This window comes from Ptychodera flava, chromosome 10 (genome assembly GCF_041260155.1).
Source record: "Ptychodera flava strain L36383 chromosome 10, AS_Pfla_20210202, whole genome shotgun sequence".
Lineage (NCBI taxonomy): Eukaryota > Metazoa > Hemichordata > Enteropneusta > Ptychoderidae > Ptychodera > Ptychodera flava.
In genome coordinates, this window is record NC_091937.1 from 6,544,965 (window position 1) to 6,572,753 (window position 27,789).

Below are 27,789 nucleotides of genomic sequence, written 5' to 3' on the forward strand. Positions count from 1 at the left end.
GAACACAAAATTATCGCAAATTACCATTGGAAGCAGTAGAAGTAGGCTTTATATTGTTAAAATCTGCTTGTAAAAGCACATTTCTATTAGTGCTTAAATTAAAAACAGGTTAGTAATCATAGATGAATAAATTTAAATACTAATTTGCATAAATGAACACAAAATTATCGCAAATTACCATTGGAAGCAGTAGAAGTAGGCTTTATATTGTTAAAATCTGCTTGTAAAAGCACATTTCTATTAGTGCTTCAACTAAAAAAAGGTAAGTAATCATAGATGAATAAATTTAAATACTAATTTGCATAAATTAACACAAAATTATCACAAATTACCATTGGAAGCAGTAGAAGTAGGCTTTATATTGTTAAAGTCTGCTAGTAAAAGCACATTTCTATTAGTGCTTCAACTAAAAAAAGGTTAGTAATCATAGATGAATAAATTTAAATACTCATTTTTAAATACTCATTTGCATAAATTAACACATAAACCAAATTTTATAGGAAAGCTTGAACTGTACCAAAGTAGATTATAAACAATGCTACAATGAATGCTAAATGAATTGGTGCGGAAAAGGGGAAGGCAGCTCCACACACCATACTACTTTTGCGGATATTCAGTGTTTTCCTATGTTACTCGTAATATGTTTTATATTTTCGTCTTCTATAATTTTGGACACAGTGTTGGGACACTATGGCGAAGCAAAAAGTTTACAACGAGGTAAAAGTAGGCTCCGTGTTTCATACAGCTCTCTCAGCATTATACACGTGCCCGAACACAATATAACCGGTCTAATAACTGGCAAACGAAATACCACAACAGTCTTACAGGAATACAATCTCTAACAGAAAGAGACCAAATACAACAAGCAAAGAAGCTCCTCGGACGTTTCGAAGAAGAAGTCAAATAACAACTTATAACAAATAACAAAATATAAGTTGTTACGTACAAAAAACTACTTCCCCAAACCAAACCAAAGGGCTCTTTTTCAGGGCCACCAAATTTTTCAGCCAAAGAACTACCATTGAAATACGATGGCCAGGCCGCTATCATATTCAAAATACACACAGAGAAAATTTAACAGATTGAGGAAATCTTCTCTGATAATGGAAGCAAAAGAAAAGAATTAATTAAAGAAACAAACAAAAATAAGACGCAAACAGGCGTACCAAATACAAATCCCTAAGAACACTAAATGTATTAAAATATCTCTCGGAATATAAACAGCACGATTGGAACTAATTTGGGATAATTGGATTTTCATATTTTGCGAATTTCTGAAAAGTGTACATGTTCGGTGCCATATAGCTGAATGTTGTAGTATCGCAAATTACTCATTAAAACAAGTGTATAAAAGAAAAACAGATTAGATTACATTTGAAGATTCAATCGACATTACGTCACCATCCAATTATCCCAAATTAGTTCCAATTGTGATAACTCCTGAAATAACATTGAATAGAAGCTTAAAATTTATTCCTGGAAAATTCCGAAATTCATTTCAATACAACCAAATCTAACCTAATATAGGCAGAAAAAATGCCATTAAAACACTATCAAATTGAACCATAACATTACCATAAAACCATTCGATAAAGACAGGGGAAATGGAATAGAAATATCAAATTAAACAGATTACATTGAAGAAAGTCACAGACTTTTAAGCCAAAGAGATTACGATACAAAAGCGCATGTAAATGACAGCGACAACACAACCAGAAAACTAACACGGACATGTACTAAAATAAACAAATAGACAAATGATACGTTCAAATATCATGATCCCTTAAATACACTTAATATGGACACCAACGCAGTATCAACTCCAAAAATTCATAAAAGTCACCAGCATCAGCAAAATTCATTTGTCGTCACGGTCCAAATTATTTATGGCTGCTCAAGCCCAACACACAAAATATCGGAATACATAAGATAGACTATCTCTTAAAACTGATTGTACAAAACCAGCCAATGTACATTAAAGGCGCATCGGACTTTACCAACAAACTAAGCAAGATAACAATACAACATAATGCATTACTAGTCACTCTGGATGTAATCTCGATGTACACAAATACTCCACAAACTGAAGCAAGCTGTCACAAACGCACTTGATTCAGTTTCAACTATCAATTACAGCTGTAAAATATAAAGAAAAGATCGAAGCGTTCCACTAAAGAATGACTAACAATATTTCTGCAACATAACACGGTTGAATTTAACAGAAACGTCTATCAACAGATTTGTGGCTGTAGCCTGGGTTCACCAGTTTCGCCGGAAATCGCTGATACAACATTCTACAACCTTGAAACTGAGGACATTAAACTACACAAAAGCAGACTTTCCTTTTGGAAACGATTCAGAGATGATGTTTTCATGATCTATACGGGAACAGAAACTGAGCTGAATGTGAATTTATGGCTAACATCAAGAAGTTACACTGAACTTTCAAATTTACAATAGAGTATTCTCCTCAAAGTGTCATTAATGATTTACAAAGTCAACGATACAATAAAGGGAGAATTCTCGACACAAAAACACACCAAAATAACGGACCATTTCAATATCTAGCCAGAAACTCGTGCGACCCAAAAGGTATTTTTACTAGTACTGGTTTAATTAAGGTAAATTGCTGAGATATGCCCGTGTAACAACATATAATAATCAAGACTTTGACAAGAAAGTTGAATTTTCAACAAAAAACAAAAACAAAACAAAAACAAGGTTATAAGACCACGTAAATCGCACAATCAGAAAAAGGAAGTTGGACACACAAAGTGCGAATCGTACCTCAAACTAGGGAAAATCAATAATAACAAAACTAATATACATACGCAACCAAATACAGTCCACAAATTAGAACAATCGATATAGTAGCACTAACGATAATATGGAAAATAATTAAAAGCGATGAACGTCTTCAGCTTTTGTTCCATGAAAAAAACCAATAATAGCATACAAGAGAAACAAAACTTAAAAGATGAATTACTTGTAGTAAGAGCCAAAATCAACGCAAAGGATCAACGAAAAGAGAAAAAAAAGCCGAATGAACACATAAGTAAAGAACAAGAGAGATCAACGACATCCAAAGGAAAACAGGCCATACACAGACAATACAAAAATACAATCTCACACTGGATGGGATTCAGATCCAAATATATCAGTAATAGTTTCGTTACTAAATGAACAATGTAATTCTGGAGGTCATACACGAACAAAATAAGGATAACAATATAAGAGACTGAATAAGACTCACATTTCAGAGTTTCGAAATGCACGTTAAAATGGATCACAAATGATTTTTGACACCACAGACCGAACGACGAATCGTCATAGTACATCAAAAGTAATTAACCCCCCCCCCCCCAATACACATATTAAGAGTAACATACGAAAAAATTGAACATCCTCAATATAGTATGGTGTGTTTGAGCCGCCTTCCCCTTTTTACCTTTAGAGAACCCGAGTAACTTTGGAAAATCTTCTATAAGTCATTGTACTCCAAACCTATCGTCTTTTTCTGATACACAAAGTGTGGCTAATCATGGATTCAATGTGATGTCAGCAGATTCCATATCAACCTCGAAAGTAGTGTAAATCACAACGTTTTCTTCTTAAATGTACATCAAATGCATTGATAGTCGAGCTAGGAAAAGGTTCCCACCTTACTTAATCATTGTTTCGGTTAGAAAATCACAACTCAGGTTGGTTTTAGCCAAGGCATAACGATCACTAACTTACTTAGAAACAAAACAGAGTCTCTAAACTGAAACACAATTACCAGAACACTGTCCGCATCAGTTTATATCTTTTTACCAGTAAACAGACAAGTACTCGACAATGGGCGAAGGCTAAACTAGTCGGTTGCTTTATGTCTGATTATCAACATTAAATTTGCAACAGAAAAAGAAGTTTATGTACGTGCAACTATTAAAACTGATGTAAAAGCTACTGTGTTAAAATAACTGCACAAAGTACAGTAAATGATAATAATGTACAGTTACGCTAAACAACGAATTGTTTACAGCTGGCCGCCATCTTGAAATTATGCAAATTAGCATGTCATTCAAATAATATATGCCAACATTTATGTTCCAGTTTGCCGTTAGCAACTGCTTGGTGATTAAACGAAAAAAACAAAGTTACAGTATGTATAAAGCAATTTGAGTCTTCTTTCTCATACAAAGTGCAATAAGCTGGCGGCCATTTTGATTATGCTAATTTTCTCAAATTGCTCAATTCTGACATGAGGCCAGTAGTTATACTTCTTTTTGTGGTGGTCTTGACAAACGAAATCCACCAAGAAAAAAACTTAAGACCACAAAGCAAGGTTTACCCCACTGGCTGCCGGACTATAGAGTTTGGCATATGCATTCCATTTTTATTCTCCATTCTTATTCTCCACGAATCTGTGATATTCCTAATAACACTTGAAAACACTGAGCTAAGTATATTTTATCAGGAAAACTATTCAAAATTAAAGTATCTTCATTTTTCTGCTACTTTTACGCATGCTTATGACAGTACTCTTATGAAAGGATATGTTCATTTATTCTTTCACTGGCAATTATTGTGAATTTTTTACGGACATTGGAACAAAAAGAAATAAGAAGTAAAAGGAGTGAAATTAAAATGCAAATAAGAGAAGGCTTGTGATAATCCGATGATTAGGTCATAAAGTTTTTAATTGTATCGGAAAGGATATTTATTGAAACGCTACGCCTACATCACACGTTGCATCAAAATTGATTCCTCCCCGATCTTGCGAATATTGCGAAAAACGCCCTAAAGAATGCATATTCCATCGTGAAGTATGCCTTGCAACTTACAGATTTATTGTACCGCCTCAAATTGTATTGAATATGGAGGTGTGTGGATGTGGCAGAATGGTTTTAGACGCAAATTGACTGCTTTGATCCTGTAGCACACTGGTGAGCAGATGATATCGGAGGTTTTCTATACGAATTCTAATCACACGTAAAATTATCGCATACTCAAGGGAGCAAGCACACTGTGTTTATATATCACCTGTCGTTGATGGCGCTTTACAATATGGCAGCTGTCATTGAAAAAGTGCCGCGAAGAAAACAATCCAGAGTCATCGGTATGTTTTGCTGAATCAGGAATTTCGTTTGTGAGTCACGAACGCTGAAATGGTCAGTTAGGCTTTACCGTCGACACTAATAATCAGCAGTTAAAATTTTGACGCAGTAAAGAATGGATCGTATTCGTAGAAAACTGAACGAGATTAATGAGAAGATCGATGTGACCAAACACAGAGTGAGCGAAGAGAAACTTGGGCAATCGGGATTGACAGGTTGGTAAAGAATTGGCCCTCATAGTTGACTATAATAACGTGTATGTTTGTGAGAATCACTAGACGGTTTTAATATTTGTGTAGTGATAGACGCATCGCCCAAGCAAAACGAGATAGCCAGCCTTGACATTTGGCTTGGCTGTTTCTGATCAGGTACATGACGAGCGTCAATCACATACACCGGAAGAGGTCGTGTCACTGTCAGCATTACATTCAAGTTGGTTACAATCTGTCTCTGTGTCAAATGCATATCCCTCAGATTTCTTCCTCTTTACACTCTGTCAATGTGTAGGAATCACTCTCAGACCTTATCAACTTGAAGGCGTCAACTGGATCATCGAGCGTTACCATAGAAACCATGGGTGTATCCTTGGTGATGAGATGGGCCTTGGTAAAACATGCCAGGTGCGAATTGTATTGACTAGTAGTTATATCTTGACATATCCTTCAGTTTGTAATTTTACTCACCATTAGATCACTGGTCACCACTGGTTGCTTGTTGAAATATATATATATATATATATATATATATATATATATATATATATATATATACAAGTCAATTGTCAGATATTCTATGCCATGGATCAAAAAATAACTTTAACACACATAAAATTATAATCAATGCCTAATAATGGCAGAGGAGAGCATGTAGTATTCCAAAGTATGTGTCTCAATACATTTATCAATATATTGAGACTACATTACACACATGTAGATAACAGCAGGCTGAGGATGAAAGGAATTTTTCAAATATTCTTTTGTACATTGTATATTTTACTCTCGCTGCGATGTCAAAATGTCAGGGGTTATAATTATATGGACTAAATAAGTAAATAAAAAATTAAGACTTGAATTGTGAAATATCTGAATGGTGAGATCAAACACAACTGCTGTAAATCAGAAAATACTCATGATTTAACCGATGAAAATGATGCATTCAAAACTCAATAGAATTTATGCTCACGCTATGAGATCATGATGGTTTAATTGTTGAAATAACATGTATACACACTATCCAATAGAGATTAGACTCATGTGCACTTTTTATCTCAAACGCTAGACAATATCTTTCCTGACATATCTCCACGGAAAGGGTTCATGTAAAGGTCCATGTCTGATAGTCAGTCCTCTGTCTGTGATTCCTAATTGGAGGAATGAATTAACAAGGTAAGACTTTAAAAGCAACAAGTTTCAATCAGAGTCAGTTATAAGATTTTGTGTAATATTTCTAGTGATTCAAATTTTGAACAGTGTAATCTTGGTTTTTGCTTGTCCAGGCTATGAATCACAAACCTCTTCCAGAGATAAAATAGTAAAAAATGTCAACAAATTTGCAATATCAACTGAATATCCACTGTGCTATGCATTCAAATGATATTGAAGTGTTAAAAATGTGATATTTGCTTGTCAGAATGGTAATGTAAACAGTAATACTATTCATGAAGAATCGATATGGGTGTACACAATCTGGTTATTCAAAAGATATGTTTGCAATTAATGATTTTCCTTCTTCACCAGATTTGCACCCAAGCTGAGTCTTGAAGTTTACATCGGTGACAAGGACAAGAGAGCTGAGATGAGAGAAGAGATGGATGACTTTGATGTTCTTCTTACAACATACGAGGTAAGAATAGTAGCCATATTGAATTTTCTTCATAGATGCCTGATAGAGAAAATTAGGATAATTTTCTGATGCTCGTGGAAACTTAAAGTTGTCAGGTGTGTTTTCATGTTTACATGTTTAATGACCAATCAATATATGACAGAAAAATAAGGTTACCAGTACTTTAAATCTTCTTTCTAATTTTGTGAAAGCAATGGAAATTGATTTTTTTAAATGAAAGTCTTAAAATATCTTGCAAAGTATTGCAACCAAGAAAATACAAATTGAGAATGTATTTCACATCTACGACCCAAGTGACTCAACCTTTGATTCTTAAGTTTATTAAATAACAGAGTTGTACAGTGACAGATGTATTCAAATTTTAGACTAACAATAATGTCATCATTTTACTGATAGCTGTGCCTTAAAGACACTGCATTTCTCAGCAAACATTCCTGGTTTGTATTGGTTGTGGATGAAGCGCACAGACTGAAAAATCAAAACTCACTTCTTTATCAGACTCTGTCAGAGGTAAGTGAACTGTCAAACACAGTATCTCTTTATGAAATTTGTAGAAGACAACATACTGATTAGTAATGTATGTATTTTTATCCTCTTCAAGTTTTGTTTTGGTTTTCATGTTGAAATTGGATAATCTTGAAACGTATTAGGCGACATAAGTTCAGTTGAAAAATTTTCAGTCACATTTGAATTTTAAAACGTTAAAAATTTGAAATTCATGTTGTCCATTTGCTCATTTCAATGATACATACACAGACCACAGTCATGAAATATCACAATATAAAAACTTAGACCCTTTCCCTTGCTCTGTGCATGTGTTCCAACACATCATTGAAAATAGGAACAATGTGAGCGAAGTTTGGTCATTTGGTTCTGCAGGAATACACATTTAAAGTGCATCAACTTCCTGTTAATTAATGGCTGTTCCATTTTCATTGATTTTCTTGTCAGTTTGATATAAATCACAGAGTGTTGTTGACTGGTACACCAGTACAGAACAACCTGACAGAGCTGTATGCCTTGCTGTGTTTTGTTGCACCGACTATATTCCGTATCAAATACTGTGAAGAGTTTGTGGATACTTTCAGTGACATCAAAGATGATAGTAAAGGTGAGAGAAAAGATCTAATGATATTCCACCTTTTAGGTCACCTCTATCATGTGACATAGGTGTCACATGTAAGTCATGTGACGGCTAGTGGAAGATTTGTGATGTCACTTCTGGCACAAGACCACTAATTAATTTCCCACAGGCCACCACAGTACCGTTGAGCTCGATTTTCCTATTTTAAAACGTTCAGCGGCACGAATCCTCTTAACAGGTGTTAGGTCAATGTCAGCCTGACTACTGATGAAATTTTCTTGTGGCAAGTCCACTAAAATTTTGAGATAGCAATGAAAATGACACCCTCAGTGGTGTTTTTGACAAAATTCAGGCTTATTGTTATGATTTCTATGGGCCTTAGAACTCTATATATTCCACAGAATGCTTCAGCCATTATTCACAACAGTCTGCATTTTGATTCAGGCAGAAAAATATCTTTACAAAAATACTTCACATTAAAGTTCAAACTAAACAAGCATCCATGCAGGTATCAAACTTCAAGGTTTGCACTATTTTTCTTCCGAACTATCTTTGTGGGTAACGAACCCGGAAGTTAATTAGTGGGCTTGTGCCTTCTATATATGACTTTGCTTCAGTTGGGTTATCCCTGAAATACACTTGACCCAACCTTCTTATGAAAACAATTAGGTTTTCTGAGGGGCCCTCCTACAGCCTTCCTGAAGCAACTAGACCCCCTAGGATTATGTTGATTTGTGATATTGATCAATATGGGCCCGTTTTCTTCAGTTCCCATATCCTTATTTTCTCACACATGTATCAGATTTGATCAATGAAAATGATTGGGCTGGAGATGATGCATAATCAAAATAAGCATATAACAAAACCTTGTCTGGAATATCTCCTTGGTTTTGGTGTACGCTGCCCCTGAAACCTAGATTCTATAGGTTCAGAGACTGTGTACATCAAAACCAAGGAGATGTTCATTCTTGACAAATGGCAATCAAAACCTATTGCCTACAACATGCACTCTCCAAAAGAAAGTTTGGATGTGCAAAAATCTGAGGATGAAATTATCGTTCAGATTTTTCCTGAACATGATTCATTGCTGAAAATTGGGTGTTGGATGTTTAACTATCAAGAGGGTTCTGACAACAAACATTTCAAAACCAAATCTGAGATCATGATGATTTAGTGTCACTGAATGTATCCATTGGGTGACTGTGATACATAGTTTGTGTGAATTTACCGTACTCACAGTATCTAGTAAGTAGAGATAAATCTCCCCTAAACACAATCAATGAGTTTGTTTGGCAATGACATACCCAATTTCCACATCCCTTTGGTGGTTCAGGAGAAATCATTTGTGGTTCATTTTCTTTCCCTTTCAGAAGCAGCAGAGTTACATGCATTGTTGCAGCCATTTCTACTGAGAAGAGTTAAGTCAGAGGTGGTTTTGGATTTACCAAAGAAATCTGAAGTTCTCCTCTACCACAATCTGACAGAGTTACAAAAGAAGTACTACAAAGCCATACTGATGAAAGATATTGGTGAGTTAGTGATCTAGTCTCATTGACATTTTCCGGGCTGATAATACTTGGATGTCAGACAGAATTGAAATATGACCAGACCATGCAATACTAGCAACTTTTGTTTTTTACAGGTTCATATTTATTGCATGGGATAATGAAGGTTCTATAGAATTACATGTAATTTGTAAACTCAGGGTAAATTCTGTTGAAATACAATGTTATAAAATTGCAGTACATACGAGATTTCATTGGTTTTCAATTAAATTTCAATCTGCAAATTCGTTTTCACTGTACTCATTCCACTCCGTTTCCAGAGGCATTTCAAAATCCTGATGGTTCAAATAAGACAAGATTCAACAATATCTTGGTACAACTCAGAAAGTGTGTCAATCATCCGTATCTCTTTGATGGTGAGTATGCAGATTTTGTAATTGTGACGATAGCGCCGTCTGGTGTTTCACTGTAACCTATTATTAAATATAGTGACGCCATTGTGCTGTATTTCCAAATTTGAACAACTTCTATCAGAAAACAGAGCAACAATGAGAAGAACAACAACTACTGGAAATTTTTGTATTTACAGAGACTTCCCAGAGACTTGAGTTTTTCATTTGTTGCAAAGCTCAGTAAAATTTTCAAAATTTTTTAAGCATTGTAGATTTAAACTATTAAGCAAGAGATAAATACATAATTGCACAAATCATGTGTGGTCTTGAAGAAAGTAGAAACCTTGGTTCTCATGTCCTGGAGTTAGGACCAATGTCATTATTGAAAGCATTAAGGTTACCTCACAGTTCTGACACTGGAAAACTGACTTGTTTTATATTTTCATCTGTTACCAGGAGTTGAACCAGAGCCCTTTGAACTTGGTGAACATCTGATCAAAGCCAGTGGAAAACTTCATCTTCTTGATCAACTCTTGTCATTTCTGAAAGCCAGGGATCACAAAGTGTTGCTGTTTTCTCAGATGACAAGAATGTTGGACATTCTGCAGGATTATCTTGGATACAGAGGTTTGTAGAAAAGATGCAATGAAATTGAAATAATGACTTTTGAGTTAGAGAGGTTTCACAAGCTACGTTACTGTACGAGGGCATCAGTGTGGTCTGCAGTGTTCAATACAGCAACCCTGATTTTGCATCATTGGTGCAAACCTTGATATCAGACCTATCCGTAATTTATGCAACCCTGGATATTGTTTTAGCATGAAAGTCTGCATGGCACTGTGATCCATCAAAGTGAAATACTGCCATTACTATCACCAGTAGTATCTGGCTAGATATTTCAGCTGCACTAATCATGCAAATGGAAGCAGTTTCCAATGCCAAGTTCTTAACACTCAAAGGTGCCATCTTATGATAAAATGATACATTACTCTTCAACTCTACTATAAACTGTGAAATGTCCTCTGAGTACAGTGTTTATTTTAATGCTGTGGTTATCATAATCCAAGCCAACAAATTGACCGGCATTAGTGTAGTATTAGCAAAACCAGCATCACTGTTACATTGTTTTCTATCAGCTATGTTACTTTCATCATTGACATCTCAGTCCCCATGCCACAATCAGCATTTTCATCATCATCACCACCCATGTAGAGAAAAGCAGAATTTCACCCTCTTTTCTGACATCATGGGACATTTCTGTTTGTGTTCAACCATCAGGTTACAACTATGAGAGATTAGACGGCTCGGTGAGAGGAGAGGAAAGATTTCTTGCTGTGCAGAATTTCAACAAACAAGAAGATACATTTATATTCCTACTCAGTACTAAGGCAGGTCAGTTAGATTACATGGAGAGTAAACTCAGCTTGTAGATATCGTAATGCAACGTGTACTACTGTGTATTGTTTTGTGAGACAATAGTGGCAACTTGTTTGTGTCCTAGAAAACAGGTATGTTGAAACAAAGTATTGTGTAGAATATGCAGTGTTGTTTTCAACAAATAAATTCTCTTCCAGACTACAATTTACGGTAGTTGTGAGCAACAATATTGGACATGCATATGAATAGTCTGTGTTTGCAAATTGAACACTATGCATGATTTTTTTTGGTAGATCAAGAAACTGTATTTTACAAACAGGACAAAAATGATGGAAAATGCGTGTATGATTACAAAACTTGTAGAACGGAAAAGACTAACATTCAAATATTATTTAGGAATGTCTCAAACAAATTATTGAGGACTGAATTAATAGTGCAAAGATATTATAATGATGTCATCACTTTGTTCTTGGCAGGCGGTCAGGGTCTGAATCTAGTCAGTGCAGACACTGTCATCTTTGTTGACAGTGACTTCAATCCTCAGAATGACATCCAAGCAGCGGCAAGAGCTCACAGGATTGGTCAGACAAAGTAGGTTCATAAGCCTCACCAGGTGTTTTACAAATCTGGATCTCTTAGCAAACCAAAAAAAAGTAACTTCTGAACAATGTCCTGAGTGATGCAGTGCGTGCTTCCTTTCACAATAAACTTTAATGTGCTTTAATGAAAAGTTTGATTCTGTGACTAACTCAGGACATTTCTTTCAAACTTTCAGTTTTTGAAGTGTCTAGACATTGTTGTGTATTATAAACCTTCCTATTATTGTATCTGAACATTCTGTACTTTCTCCTTTTTTCTCTCTCTTCAGACCAGTCAAGATAATCCGGCTGGTTGGCAAGGATACAGTGGATGAGATTATTCTCAAGAGAGCTGATGCAAAACTGAAACTGACAAATACTGTCATAGAGGGCGGACAGTTTTCCCTGGGAGCTTCAAACCAAGCTGAAACACCACAAAGTGTAAGTTATTTGCAGTTGGTGATTTAGTTTTCCAGAAACGATGGCAAGATTTCTCAAAGGTGGTTTTTGGGCAATAAGAAAATGAACAGAATTATATCACCTTGCAGGGAGTGTAGTGCCAATACCAAATTGTATAGTGGTATAGTGTAGTGCCAATACCAAATTGCATAGTGGTAGAGTGTAGTGCCAATACCAAATTGTATAGTGGTAGAGTGTTTGGCAAAGAAGGAAACATAGAAATAAGAGAGAATTATTAAAATTGACATTTGCATAAAGTTGTCAATAAACTATAATCACTGTTAAACCCATCTGCAGCCATTGGCCTGAAATCTCCATGTTTAAAGCAAAGCCTCTAAAAGATTTCCATAGTGCACTTCTTATACCATACAAATTATCAACTTCTATAGTTTGTACTCAATGGTGAAAATTCCTGCTTTGACAGCTTTCAGATATGTTGAAGTTTGGACTGGATAAGTTATTTGGCTCTACTGAAAAAGGCATCACAGAGAAAGACCTGCAAAGGATTCTGGGAGCAAGTGTGAATGGAGAGTGGCAGTTAGAGGAGGAGGAGGAAGAGGCAGTTGCCATGGAGAGTGATGAAGATGAAGAAGAGGCTGAAGATGGTTTGTGTTTGCTTAATATAATTTTGAGTTAAACGGAGAATTGATTGCTGAGGAATGATTAGAAATATTGATTTAGAAAGAAATAAATTCTTCTGCAATGAATAATCAATATTTTTTGTAGATCATTTCAGTAAATTATGATTCAAAATTGTATTCCACTAAATTCACTCCAGTGATAATAATTGAATGTGTATACTGGCACAGTATAGTATTCATATCAGTCAAAATATTGCATTCAATTAATTTTGTTTTGCATGTTTCATATTTTCAGTCAACATGTATGTCTTTGAAGGCAAGGATTATTCCAGACCATGCACTACTTCTGATGAAAAAGCGTTTGATGAACTCATGGCAGGTCAGTGATTTGATGTTTCCTGGCAACTGAATGTGTTGCCAGACATCTCCTGTCATTTACTTGATGACAAGGTGTTTCATTTTAGCAAATTTACGTGAAGAGGAAAAAATTTAGTAATATTATATGGGAAAACTAACCATTAGATATGTAAATAACCTAAATTAAAACAGTTGCCTTACCAAACACTTTACTAAAGGTCTTTAAAAACCTGTCACAAAAAGTCTGCCAGTGTCGTTTACTGTTTTTAAGGTTTGAGTGTACGTATATCACATCGGTTACATTCCTGAAGGCATGAACACCAATCAGACTTACCACTCGGAATGCTACAAAATCTAAAATACTTTTTGGTATTGGACCTGTCCACTTAAAAATTTGGGTAGAAGTGTTAATAATGATCCTCAACATTAAATTGAATATTCACAGAATATTTAACTGTTGATCAAAGTAATCTAATGTGAGTATCACCTCTTCTTTGACAGCTGAGCTAGAAACTAGGAAGAAGACATTAGCAGCACCCATGACATTACGGAAGTACCGGACTGCTCCTGAATTGGCAGTGGCACAACTTCCAACAAGAAAACGGAAAGAACTAACTGATGAAGAAAAAGCTGAGAGAGCAAGGAAGGTAAGAGAAAAGTATACAACAGATTGTCTATGCAGGCATCCCTGTATAATAATCAGAATGGATCATCCTATTGGCCAAGATTATAAAACCATTATCATTTGGAGAGGGATGGAGGGGGTGGGGGTTAAAGGAGGCCATATAATTTTCAGGCTGGTGAAGATTATCTATTAATTTACATAGCTTTGTCAATACATAATTTTTCCTAGGGTCTATGGTCAATACCAGTGAATTTTGTGACATCGTACTCTCAGATTATTACTGATAGTGTATCAGATTATCCAGCATTTTGGCTCCAGATGTTTTCTATGCCTACGAATTCACTGGCATTGACAAAACTATAAAATGATAGCAATACTGTATCCCCTTCTTGCCTATAATGGACTCAAGCAATCTTTGCACTCCATAATGTACTCAGCTTCACCTTGTACATTATGTCATGCAAAGTTTGCTTCCGTCCATCATGGGCCAGAGGGGGTACATTATTGTTTAAGTTGTAAATTATTGCATATGAATGAAGTATATCTAGAATATTACTACAATTTGTTACAAATATGTAAAATTCAGTTTTACAAGAATTATGATAATTATATCCTAACAATTACCATTTTTTCAACCTTTGTACAGTGTATTTCTCTTAATGCCAACAAAACGAAATTTTTTTTTTCTGTCTAATGTTTCTCTTGTAAATAATAGAGAAAAGAAGCAGCAGCCAAGAGAGCAAGACTTCAAGAAGAGGAAGAAATCAGAAAAGCTCAGGAAAGAAGGAAAAGAAGGTAACAAATAAATAAATGAATGAATGAGTGAATGAATGAATGCAGACAATACTAACAGACTGAATGACAAGATACGTCATTGGGGATTTTTTGCAATCAATTCATGCAAAAAAATTGTAATGCAGTGTCTTTCTAATATCATTGCAATTTTAGGTGTGTTACTGTTGTGTTGATGAACTGTACAATGTTGATTGGTAGTATCATGTTGTAGCCTTGTACAATGTCAATATCCTTATTTTATGACAGCCTCATATGACATCATAGCTTCTTATGATGTTCTGGTTCCACATGGTCTTGCAGCATGAGATGTCACAACATCATGTTATCTTTCTAACATTACGTAACAATTGTCATCTCCTAGTATCAGCTATCATTGTATATGACTGCACAATTGTACGATCAAAATTTGTTTTTCATACTGCCTACCTATTTACACTTTCTCATATTCTATCACAGGGATGAGATGTGGAAAGCCAAAGGCTATGAAAGCTGTAATATTGCCATGGAAACAGACTCTGAAGATGAAGAGGAGGAGGAGGGAGGCACTGATATTGTCCTTGGAACATTGGATGAAGAGAAGTATGTGAAGACGGCTATAAACTATGTTAGTGGTGATGTTACACATCCTGTGAACACGGAGGGTGAAGATGCTATCATTGTACACTGTGTTGGTAAGTTTCACTACAGAGTGTCTTGTAAGATGCTATCATTGTACACTGTGTTGGTAAGTTTCACTACAGAGTGTCTTGTAAGATGCTATCATTGTACACTGTGTTGGTAAGTTTCACTACAGAGTGTCTTGTAAGATGCTATCATTGTACACTGTGTTGGTAAGTTTCACTACAGAGTGTCTTGTAAGATGCTATCATTGTACACTGTGTTGGTAAGTTTCACTACAGAGTGTCTTGTAAGATGCTATCATTGTACACTGTGTTGGTAAGTTTCACTACAGAGTGTCTTGTAAGATGCTATCATTGTACACTGTGTTGGTAAGTTTCACTGTAGAGTGTCTTGTAAGATGCTATCATTGTACACTGTGTTGGTAAGTTTCATAGCAGAGTGTCTTGTAAGATGCTATCATTGTACACTGTGTTGGTAAGTTTCACTGCAGAGTGTCTTGTAAGATGCTATCATTGTACACTGTGTTGGTAAGTTTCACTGCAGAGTGTCTTGTAAGATGCTATCATTGTACACTGTGTTGGTAAGTTTCACAGCAGAGTGTCTTGTAAGATGCTATCATTGTACACTGTGTTGGTAAGTTGCACAGCAGAGTGTCTTATAAGATGCTATCATTGTACACTGTGTTGGTAAGTTGCACAGCAGAGTGTCTTATAAGATGCTATCATTGTACACTGTGTTGGTAAGTTGCACAGCAGAGTGTCTTGTAAGATGCTATTGTAGTGTATTGTAAGATGCTATCAAAGTGTCTTGTAGGATGCTATCATCATAAACTGTGTTGGTAAGTTTCACAACAATGTGCTTGTAATATAATATACACTTAAGAATGTAACATTATTTTCTTATAATGTTCAAAAGGATGCAATCCATGTTAAGTTGCATCATTAAATCTCTCAGCTTTTTCACACCATAAATAAGTTTTGTTGAATTCTTGCTCTGCGTGTGAAGTAACAAATGATTGCAGTCTTAGATCCTCACTGTAAAGTATGAGAGCCTTTTTGTGTAATGAATATCAACAATAATGAAAGCTTTTGAAACTCATATTGTCTCTGTGTTCATCATCAGATGACAGTGGTAGATGGGGAAGTGGTGGATTATTTTCAGCGATATCAGCCAGATCACCACAACCAGCACAGCAATATCAAGTAGCTGGTCAAATGCAAGGTAACAAATACAAATCCATATTTCTCCAACAGACATCCATGCTTGAATTCTATTTCCCATTCCTCTAACATTATTGTTCATCCTTCAAGTTTCAATGAGAACAGTTGATTCATTGATACACTGACAATATAGATTTGAAGTTGTCTCCTCCCCCTCCTCTGATATGGTTTCACCCAGTGATGCAAAAAGTATAGAACAGGTGGTATGAAACATGTCTGGTAAGTTTGGTTTAACAAAAATATGACTGACCCATGTACTTAGATGTACCGGTATGTACTTTGTTTATATAATTTTCAGATCTAGCATTGGGAGATGCACACATGATTGGAATTGATGATTTGCAAAGCAGGGAAGATGGTAGAGATGTGGTATGTAACGTATTGTGTCTAGTTTGGTCAGATTTGTTGTGAAAGACTTTTTGTATGTGATGTTGATTCTGAATTAGTGAGATGAAGACAAAACAGAAAGAAAAAGAAATGTCACTGCTCAGTGCACACGTCATTTTCAAACTTCTGTTTTGATTTTTTGCAGTCCTGTCTGAATGTTATTAACAATTAAGATTAAAAATAAACTAGAAAGCATTTGCAAGCAAAAGCGAAGTTTCAGAGACCAGAGCAGCGGAAGAAACAAGAGAATGTGTGACAAAGATAGGTGCAGAATGAAAGAGTGCTTTGGATTTTAATATTCAGGGCTGATAGCAGTAAACACCATAGGGGCCTAATACAACTAAAAGCAAGGCAGTCCGGGGAATTACAGTACACAGATTACAAATGCCTACATGTACGGTAAAAACGCAACAGATACATACGGGGGCGACAATGCACGGAAATGTTTATCAGACGACATTCTCGCGAGCCAGAGCAATAATTTTCGCTCCGCTGACCTACGCAAAATCAATCGCTTGACGGGTAGCGCTGAGTTGTTGCCGTAAAGAGGCGTGTCATTTACGACGATGATCAGACGAGAGGAAACATCGGACCTAGGCCGTTGAAATTGAGCCACATGCATTTTCATTTGATTAAAAGCACAGACTAAAACAATTTTCATCGCTATGTCGCTGTTTTCACAAGATACTGACCATTTGATCTTGGAAAGTTGAGTTGCTTTTATGTGCAGCCAATGCATGCCGGTGCATGACAGACAGTACGTTCATTATGAATGCCTAGCTCTGCATAGCAGGGCTGTGTGTTACCGGCGTTAAACGGCCTCCCACCACAGCCCCGCAGACTGATATAGGAAAAACCGCTGGTGGCTCCTCAGAAATACGGCGGGCAGTTTCTCCGCCAAAACAGCCGATTTTGAGTCCAAATTTTGCATTGATCATCGTTTTCGAGCACACCCACCTCGCCTACGTACACGATGTGCCCAGCCGCGCTTGTAAACTTAGGGAAAGGCTACTTTTCTCTCTCTGTGCGAGCGAGGCGATCGATACGTCGCCATGTTGTCTCATGAGCATTCGGGCGAAACAGTATAGCGCCACGTACGGCGAGTATTTAGAGAAAAATAAAATCAAAAAGCAACAAAAAACAAAGCGAAAGAAAGCTAGAATTATTAATAACTGAACGCAATATGATAGTTGAGCAATGCCAAATAAAAAATAAATAAATAAACAAACAAGAAATGCCCGTAAAACCCGTCCGAGGTGAGCGATGACGTCATAAGCGTGTCGCAATGCATTCTGGGTAATTAAGGTAAAATTTCTGTATAGCATGTTCTATGGTAGTAAAACCGGAAATAGAGAAAGAAAGAAAGAAAGAAAGAAAGAAGGAAAGTGAGCAAAAACTAACAGTTCCAGAGCTGCTCTCTGGAACTAATAATTATTTGTAATATCTTAAACACTTGCCAAATTTGTGAGACAGTTCTGAAAATATGTTCGGTGGTTTTTCACACATAAACTAGTTTGTATATATGTTTATACATGCATAATTGTGTAACAATAACACGTTTCTTTTACAGGTGGCTTTGATTGTAGCTCAGCACCGTGACAGACAGAACAGACTGTCTGGAATTAAACTACTAGCACTCAGTCAAGGCTTACAGAGAGTTTACAAAGAAGCCAAGAAAAAATCAGGTGAACATTCAGATATTTTACTTATCATTTGGACTGAATATTTTTCACAATTATGTTGTATTATTAAGCTAATAAACAGAAATAGCACAAGTTGTAAGCAGTCAATTAAAATGATAGTATTGCAAAAAAAACTGAATCAATTACAGTTTTATAATCCTCAAGAACATATGCGGTTTTATAATTTGTCTGTAGGGCTTGCATTCAAACTGCAAATTAGCAGAGAAATGTTTTTTTCTTTGTTTGTTCATTTCACTTAATGTGGATAAGATGTGTTTTACTATTCAGTGTAATATTTTGGCACAATAGATTATATTTCCTATTGGGGTTAATACATATTGCTATCAGGCTTACATTACACTAGTTACCGTTAATAGCTGATTTCAAGGAATACCATTATTCAATCACAGAAAATAATTCATTCTATTAATGTCTTTGGAAAGTCAATTTCTAGTCTGTGTTTGTCTTGATTCTCTGAGCTACTTGTGTAAAACCACTGCAAGTTGAAGAAAATCACGTCATGTATCAAACATCAATTTTATTCCCATTCTTACAGCCAGTGTACATCTGCCACGTATTGGATATGCTACTCCAGGTTTTAATTGGTATGGTACAGAACGGTTGATACGCAAACATCTAGCAGCAAAGGGTATACCAACATACATGTATCCTTTATGTTACAAAATAATGGACAAACAGGAGTTGTGCTAAAATGTGCTTATTAGCTAGGTATGACTTTTAGCCAAGATTCGGTTGTAGTTAGGGAGAATGTTATATAATTATGGTATGATAGTTTGCTGTTAAAATTATCTAGGAGCATCACATGACATGTACAATTGATTCAAAGAGGATATCATTCCCTGATTTCTGCATAGCTCTACAATAATCTTATCAAGCAACAGTAAAATTCATGTCTGCCTCCTCATCACTTTATTATCGACTTTTAAAGAACTCTACATTCTTCCTATGTCTTTGCAGCAGTTGAGGGTCTGAGATTTTGTAACAATACTAGGATTTATGGTTAGCTCTTGTCTTTAAAACTGCACTCTAAATTTATTGTGTAGTGGACTTTCATAAGCCCTTCATCGGAAAACTAAAATTCACTTAAGACAGTTTTACATTGTAATATGTATACAAACAGACACACTTGAGAAATACAATTTAAAAACCATTGTCATATATTACAATTTATGGGTTGATTTTAAGTCAATGATTTGTAATGTAAGTCATGAAAACAATTTGTATATACCAGTAGCAATGATAAAGATTTCTCATATTGTCTTATGCAAAGCAACAGCTGCTATAGATGCCACAGAATGATTATGTCATGTCTATTAGCATGGACAGAATAATTCCAAGTTTTGCAATCAACCTTAACTGAACATCAGATATTACTTTCCAAGGAAGAACAGAAATAAAACATCCAGCAGGAAAAACTCACTGACAGGTCAAAGCAGTGATGACCCCAAACCTTCTACATCCCTTGATACACCAGCAAGAAAAAAGAATTCAGTTCAGAGTGACACAGATGAAGAGGGCAGTGACCCTGGACCATCTACATCCCATGATGCAACTGTTAATACCCAGAGTTCATTTCTACCTGACTTTTTGGCTGGAGTAACTGTGTATTTTCACAACATCAGTGAAGAGGACCAGAAGAAAGTGACTAGATTCCTTGTGGCATATCCTTTCATGAAAGTTATCATTTTTGACTTTGAGAATAGAACTCATTCAACGAACCTGCAGAAAGAATTTCTAAAACCACAAGAAGAAAAATATTTGTATGTTCTCAATGCAGTGAAATTTGATTTTAAGTGAAATGCCAATAACTAACTGGTGATAATTTTCTTTGAAGTTTTGTGCTATGTGTCAATAACTGTGGTGTACTTTCTCCAATATATGTATGAATACCCAGTATGTAGCCTGTATATCAGTATATCAGTGTACTGATATTGCTGACAAGTAAATTTCTGTCCAGAATTGAATGCAATCATTGACAATAACAATGCACCTCACACTTAGGTTCACTTTCTCAATGAGCTACATACTGCTTGTTTCAACATGCTATTGGGAATAGACCGTGAAACAGTACGTATCACATAGATATGGTCATCAAGAGTTAGTTACCATAAGTTTTGACAACTCTTAAAGTATCAAGGAAGAAATTTCATTAAACTGACAGTTTCTGGTGAAGTTTGTTTTCATACATCAAATTATATCAGAAAAAGGAAAGCTTTATAAATTCTTTATTAGTGATGTTATATGAACATTTAAAAGTGCCATTTTTTTGTTATATTTCATTTAAAACAGTTTTCCATCTCCGTTTCTTTTGTTGCCTTAACTTATTCTTACTTATGATGGCTGTGTGGATGACCAGGTTACCATAGATACGACTCATCTCATCGGCAACAGTGATGAGGATTGTGATGTGTTGCAATCTTTGGGTGACAAGAATTCAAAGATGAAAATGGTTTCCATGCAGTGGTTGGAGGACTGCATTGCAAAGAACAAGAAACTGTCAGAGGATCCATACAGGATAGATGTGTGAATGAGAACACAGGGATCAATTGGACCAGTTCAACAAATAGTTGATTTGAATTTCAAGAGACTTCAATAGACTACAGTTAATGGAATTTTTGGCTGAAAAACATGAACACATCCTCCCCATCCCCAAGGAGGAAATGATTATCTAGTAGAAAGAGAAGTATGACAAATCTTTAGACAGTCAAGCAAACTGACAGACAACCACAAAAACTTTCAACAGACAAGTTTACATCATAAACACCTGTTTTTAATGGAGTGTCTTATGTTTATACATGGTCCTCATATACAGTAGTACTATAGAAATAGACGTGTACTGAGATAGTCGAATAGTCAGAGATGTAGACAGTAGAAAGACACACAGACACTACAGAGAGAGGTACAAATCATTGCAAGTCGGTTTGTCTAATCAGGACTCTCTTTCCGTTGGTCATGTGACAAGCACATGATAAATTCAGTACTAGTGGAGGCTTCCATGAAATAATTTAGATACGAACAGCTATCAATTATTTTTTAGGATATATTGATGACTTTGATGTGTTTAGGAGATGGGTAGAATGAATGAGAAGTCAGCTTTAATACCATAAACTCTGCTCTACTCAACTCACACTCATTTCCACTGTTTTCAATGGCAGTGTTTAGACCCAGCAGTTCAGAATTGAAGTGGAGGATTAAAAACAACAAAACTCAAACTGAAATTAATTTAGCCAGATTACAATACTTTTATTTGTATTCAAGACAATGGTCAGCCACAGTTTCCCTTGCATTGGAAAGTACTGTGGATTAGCCAGTGAAGAAATGTACAGATATTCAGTCACATGAGACATTGCATGACATGTCCTTTCACTATCATGTATCAGTTTTGTCATCATATCATTTTCATTGTTGTTGTAATATGACTCAAGTTAAAAACTATTTTGTAGAAGTTAAGAATGATTTATAATTATCATGCAGTCTGTCATTTAATGGTGTTAATGTCAATCAGATTAGATCATACTCTAAGTTTTTTTGTCATTTTTTTGTTCAATATCAAACAACCAAAATGATAGAAATTTTTCATTGCTATGATAACCAAAGATTTAGGAAAACAATTGATTTGCCATCATATACAGTCAAGATATTCTCTTGCAAGTCAGCTTGTCAATTCAGCAAGTTTGACAGATGTTGTATGTTTTGTGTGATTTACTCTGTATACTGCAGATAGTTGTACATACTTTATAGTTTTCTATTTTAGCAATAAAATACATTTGAATAATGATGTTGATGAGATGACGTGTGGATGTTTGAAGAAACAACCATGTAATCAGTGCTTGCTTTGACACCATCTCCATGAACAGAAAGACAGACAATATATTTATAACATATGCAATGTCCCATGTGTCATGTCACAGTCTGCCTTAGTGGTTGGACTTTGGTGCAATGGCACAAGTAGGTTCCTCATATAGCCACAGATGTAGACATGGATAATTAAGGTGGTTCATGCCTCAAAAGTGAAAGATTTAGCATTTTACTCAAACTTTCCTCAATGAAACTTTCAACCATTCTTTTTAAAAATAAGTGGTAGATCAGAAAAGAAGTGTAGAATATTTGAGAGTCTAAATATCTGTCCCCGAGGTGCATTCTACCTTAAGACATACACATGGCAAAAGGAAATCATTGTATTGTGTTTGACCTCTCACCCTTCTTGTCCTCTGCAGCAAAATGTGGTAGTGTGAAAAATCTGATGACACATTGATGATTTGAACTCCAAATAAATTTCTGAAATAGGTTTTTGAAGAACAAATTCTTCAAAAAGAAATGTGAGTGGTGATTCATATCCCCAATGTTCATATTTTCCATACTGTAAACATAGCATATAGTGCTTTCACATTGATGCATGTATAACTGCCATTCCCTTTAAGACAAGCAGAAATATCTCATGTCAATTTATACTTTGTTATGACTGTCCTTTGCACAACTCTACACACATTTGTTTATTTCAAAGGTAAACAAATAAATACTAAAAAAATATTGAACATTTTACTATGATGTGTATGGATTTACAAGTCTACCTTGAAAGCAAGTGACAAAACATACATTGGAATTGAACACATAAATAATTCAAGTTTACTTTTGAAATATAAAGACAAGACCGGGATAAAGAACAGACGTCGATATGGCTCTTGGCTCATCCCTTAAACAGGAACTTTCCCTATAAAAGTTGTATTATTGTAAATCCATACAAATGTAACAAGCCACGCTACAGTTGGCATGTGCCGTTTGGTCCCAGAATCCCATAATTTTGCCATGTTTCAGGCATTCATTGTCATTGAATCTTGCGTATGTCTGTGAATATATAGGCACTAAACCTGAATTGAAAATAAACTGAAAAATGTTCCATTTTTTGTCTTAGAACGTATATGTTTCAAAATGTGTTCATGATTATTCAAATTTATCATACAGTCAAAGTGATGCAGTTTAAGAATTCAAAAACTCCCACCCAGTGTATGCAAATGGCTGCGTCATCAGTAATCCCCCTATTGTGCGCCCAGTCTTGTAACTTCTCATTTAAGGAAGTTCAGTTCATCCCTTAAAGTGCTAGAACCTGGGGCAGCACACTGCAGTGTATAGAAGTGATGGGTCTTAAAGCTGCAATTACAGCGCTTGTCATTTTATAGGGAATTGATTTGTGCAAAATTTGTGTTGCAGTCTTTGGATTAAATACTTGATTTTTTAGATTTATATTCTGATTTTTAAACTTTTCCGAATTCTTGTTTTGTCAGTCTTTTCACTGTAGATCCTACAAATTTTCAACACTGGTGGCGCTCTCCATGACACATGTTGGACATGGGCTTGTCACTACTCAGGAGTAACACTTTGCTCATTACGAAGATGCAGATTTACCTTGAGTCATTTCTTCATGAGAACATTTGACAACACAGCAAGTATATGCTTTATCTGAGCTGAATTCAAAAGATTACATTACCCTTAACAATATACACGCAAGCAACACCCCGCTTGTTATAAATCAACATGTAACCTGTCCTCACATGCTCCGTCTCTGGAAAATATACCAAAACCATAAAACAATTCTGATCACAAAGATCTATCTTTATGATAATTGAAAGTTAAATTTTATTTGCTTTCCCAATATTACAGTACAATTTAACATTTGAAACAAAAAAATAAAGTGATAAATGCTTATATTTGAATTTTCCTTATATTACATTCTATGTTACAATTAAAATACTAAATCTTTTACAAGCACGTGAAAAAAGCAATAAAGTAATACTGTGAGAGTTAAAACAAATATTACAGCAAAAAAAACACTAAAAAATATAACTGAATATATTTTGTGGATCAAAAATCTGAAACAAGCTGAACCTGTGAATTTCAGAGCATGCAAACGATAATACCACATTTTGCATAATCAACGAGCATACCTGGCCATATATGGACATAAAAAGAGCAGCATAACTAATAAGCATAATTTGCATAATATCAATATTACTGAGTGCCAATCAAATCTTTTGTAATATACCACCATAGACCATGGCGTGCACACACCATTAAAAGTTGCTGATCAGTGTTTGAAGATCATGTAGATGATAATTTCATATCTGTGTATAAACCAACTGTATATGGGAAGATAATTTGTGATCGAAATTTCAAATCTCTTATAATGACTGTAATGTATCAAGTCTCATTTTAATGTAAAGCCAACATTTTTGACAAACAAGCCATTTTCAAAGTTTATTCTTTCTTCACTCTGACAGAACATTGTATAATAACGAGACCAAACTAACTCCACTTTTATGTCAACTTGGTGTTTTGCTGCCGAGTCATAGCTACAAGTGTGCTTGGTTTATAGCATTTGATGATATCTCCTGGTACGATAGAGTTGACATTTTGACAACTTCTGAACTTTGCATTATTAGAAACCAAATATGGCTCAAGGTAAAGCCCATGATCAGTAAAAATGCATTTATGGTACATGACAAAAATTTGAAACATCTTCCTTTTCTTACAAACTTAAAATGTACAACATACTTATTTGCATCTATATACAGGAAAATAAAACAATAACAAATGAACTAAGTTTTACTTTAAATTTTTACAACTGGAGACGGAAAAGAAAAGCATCTATTTGTTTGTATACAACTCATTAACAGTGTTTCATTACCTGTTTAATTTTGTGGGGATCTTTTGGGGTGGGCCGATATGAATTTTAGAAAACATTTTAATATCAGGCAGGAAGTGAAAATTAAGTAAAACAATTTGTAGTTTAAGTTGAACAAATCACAAAGACATGTTGTTCCTTCGCCTAATGTAAGAGTTAGTCTTGTTTGTTTGTTTGTTTGTTTGTTGTTTCATATCTAATCATAGAGTTTATCATCTTTGATGCAGTCTGCGGACTTTTTCAAGTTAAAATAGACTTATATTGGATGTAAGTACATTGTGTTTGGAAGTGTTGAAAGTCCAGCTGATCCAAACACCACAGCAATAACAGAATAGAAAAGACTTTAAGCACAGCAGAATAATAAGTAGGTATAGAAATAGCAAAATACATGATAACATCACACAATGAAGATATCATTAACAGAAATTGGAAATCTATCACATGAAAATACACATCACAAGGAATTGTTAACTATATACATAAATAGTGAGATAATTTCCAAAATTTACAAGTTCATACAAATTTGGCATCCTCATGTGGTAAGTAGCTTGTTTTGCAAATATTTGAAAAAGACCATCTTAATCTATTTATTTGTACTTTTTAGGGTTTTTTGAAAAGGTACAATTTTGGCACATTCTACAGAGCAGTGCTGGAGCTGACCTTTTTTTCAGCATAGCAAGTGAAAAATAAAAAAATAGTTGAGAAAACTGGAAAATTGTTGAAATGATGGTGATACATACTGGTGTGATATTAGCAGTACAGAGTAATATAATTGTATTACGTGTATGTATGACTGACATGGTATTATTGCATTTATTTTTCATTTTGTGGGAAGAAATACAACAAGAGGTCCGGAAATTTGATGAAACAAACTGGTACAAAGATGTTACTGTGCATTAAAAGTAAAGTGCAAATGAACAAAAATTGTCTTTTTTATCCCCATTTCATATAAGAATTTCAAAATGTTTGTGTAATGGTTTAATCTTCTTATAGATATGGAAAAATGATTCACACTCTGTCTTGCTAATCACCAGAATTTACAAAGATATATTGAAGTATGACACGATTGAGCTAGAGGATGGCACACTGAATCACATCATTATGGTGTCAGTTACACTTCTCTTGGTGGAAAAACACCTCCTTTAGAAGGACTACTGCAGCCTTATGTTACAACAGAATATAATTGTCATTGTTTGACACATATTGTATTGTCGGAAAAACTTTTATCACGTTCTATGTTGGAAACACTTGACAGATGCTTGTAAGATCTGCAGTCTAATTGGCTGGGGCCATAACATGTGACATTATGATGTCATCGGTGTATTAAAGGTAGCTTGCACAGCATGATGGGAGTAATGTTCTAAACTCAAGTCAGTGCAGTGGTAGTTTTCCATATGAAACAAGAAAAAGCAGACAATATCAAGACATGCAGAACTTTAAAACCTTTCCTTGAATTAAAGTCAGTTTTATATCAATTTGTGATGTTTAGGCACAGAAATATGTACAAAAAAACAGGGAAAGCAGAGTTGCCATACACGAGTGCACTCGTAGAACGGCTTTGTGAATAGAAAAAATTATGAATTTCCTTTGTAAAAAACTATACTTTTATATTCAAAGGAACTGAAATTTGCCACCAAATTTGTACAATCATATCCTGTTAAACCGTATATAAATATTACTTGTCTTGGAATCCTATATTTTGAAGAAAAATTTACATATTCTCAAACACTCGTATTCCTGCTTTGAAACGGACACATTTCTGAACAACCTGAATAGCTTTGACATTTAAGTGTATGTAGTAATTAGCCACAAAATGGTTTAAAATCATATAATTTTGAATTATTCAGTCTGAAGGAATGTGTTAGTGAATAATTTCATATTTCTCTGACTACTTTGATAAAATAGTTATGTTTTCATTCATTCTTTGTCTCAAAGTTTCAGACATGACCGTGTTTATATTTACTCTTGGTCTCTGAGGTGTGTTGCATTTCAAATTGAAAAGTGAAGTTTGATATGAGTTTCTATATCACCACAGGTTTTGAATATATTGTTACAATGAAACATGTGTTGATGGAAGCTACTCAGGTAAAGCTTCTGGAGACGATGTCATCCTTGGATTGGATGTCTGTCTTCAACTTCCCCAAACCATAATGACTTTCTTGAAGCTGACGAATACTCCTTTGTTTGGCCGGCACTTGAAGAATCGCTGATCGTTGAAAACACCATCATGCTTACCGTCTGAAAGACATCAATATTGGACAGGTGTCAATTTCATCATTATCAGGACAGTTATCCCCAAGGAGATTGACACCTTCACATTTCCAACATACTGATTAAGCATAGGGTTAAGGTAGATGTCCACTGGTGAAATAGCTAGGGGTAACAACTGTCCTAGAATCAATTCATTGGTCTTCAGTGATTATGGTACAGCTGACAGTGTTACAGTAAATCATATATTGCCAAACACCTGGATACGCAGGAAAAT

The 27,789-nt window shown here is 35.1% G+C and overlaps 2 protein-coding genes across 14 annotated transcripts in view; one reads left to right on the plus strand and one right to left on the minus strand.

The window, feature by feature from the left end:
• The first annotated feature begins 5,044 nt into the window (after positions 1-5,044).
• LOC139141868 (chromodomain-helicase-DNA-binding protein 1-like) lies at positions 5,045-22,403 on the plus strand. The gene is made up of 23 exons (XM_070711611.1): positions 5,045-5,314; positions 5,607-5,719; positions 6,378-6,484; positions 6,836-6,941; positions 7,338-7,451; positions 7,893-8,052; positions 9,396-9,554; positions 9,851-9,946; positions 10,379-10,549; positions 11,201-11,314; positions 11,776-11,890; positions 12,168-12,318; positions 12,761-12,941; positions 13,213-13,296; positions 13,776-13,921; positions 14,615-14,694; positions 15,151-15,365; positions 16,438-16,536; positions 16,834-16,904; positions 18,493-18,607; positions 19,161-19,269; positions 19,993-20,286; positions 20,957-22,403. The coding sequence occupies exons 1-23, from the start codon at positions 5,215-5,217 to the stop codon at positions 21,150-21,152; spliced, it is 3,096 nt and encodes a 1,031-aa protein (XP_070567712.1). The 5' UTR covers positions 5,045-5,214; the 3' UTR covers positions 21,153-22,403.
• Positions 22,404-24,235: 1,832 nt separating this feature from the next.
• Positions 24,236-27,789, minus strand: part of LOC139141869 (myosin-8-like) — a 48,161-nt gene continuing 44,607 nt past the window's right edge. For all 13 annotated transcript variants that reach the window (XM_070711616.1, XM_070711613.1, XM_070711617.1 and 10 more), the window contains one exon: positions 24,236-27,542. In XM_070711616.1, coding sequence (XP_070567717.1) covers positions 27,436-27,542 — 107 coding nt within the window. In that variant the 3' untranslated portion in view covers positions 24,236-27,435. The remainder of the gene's footprint in view (positions 27,543-27,789) is intronic.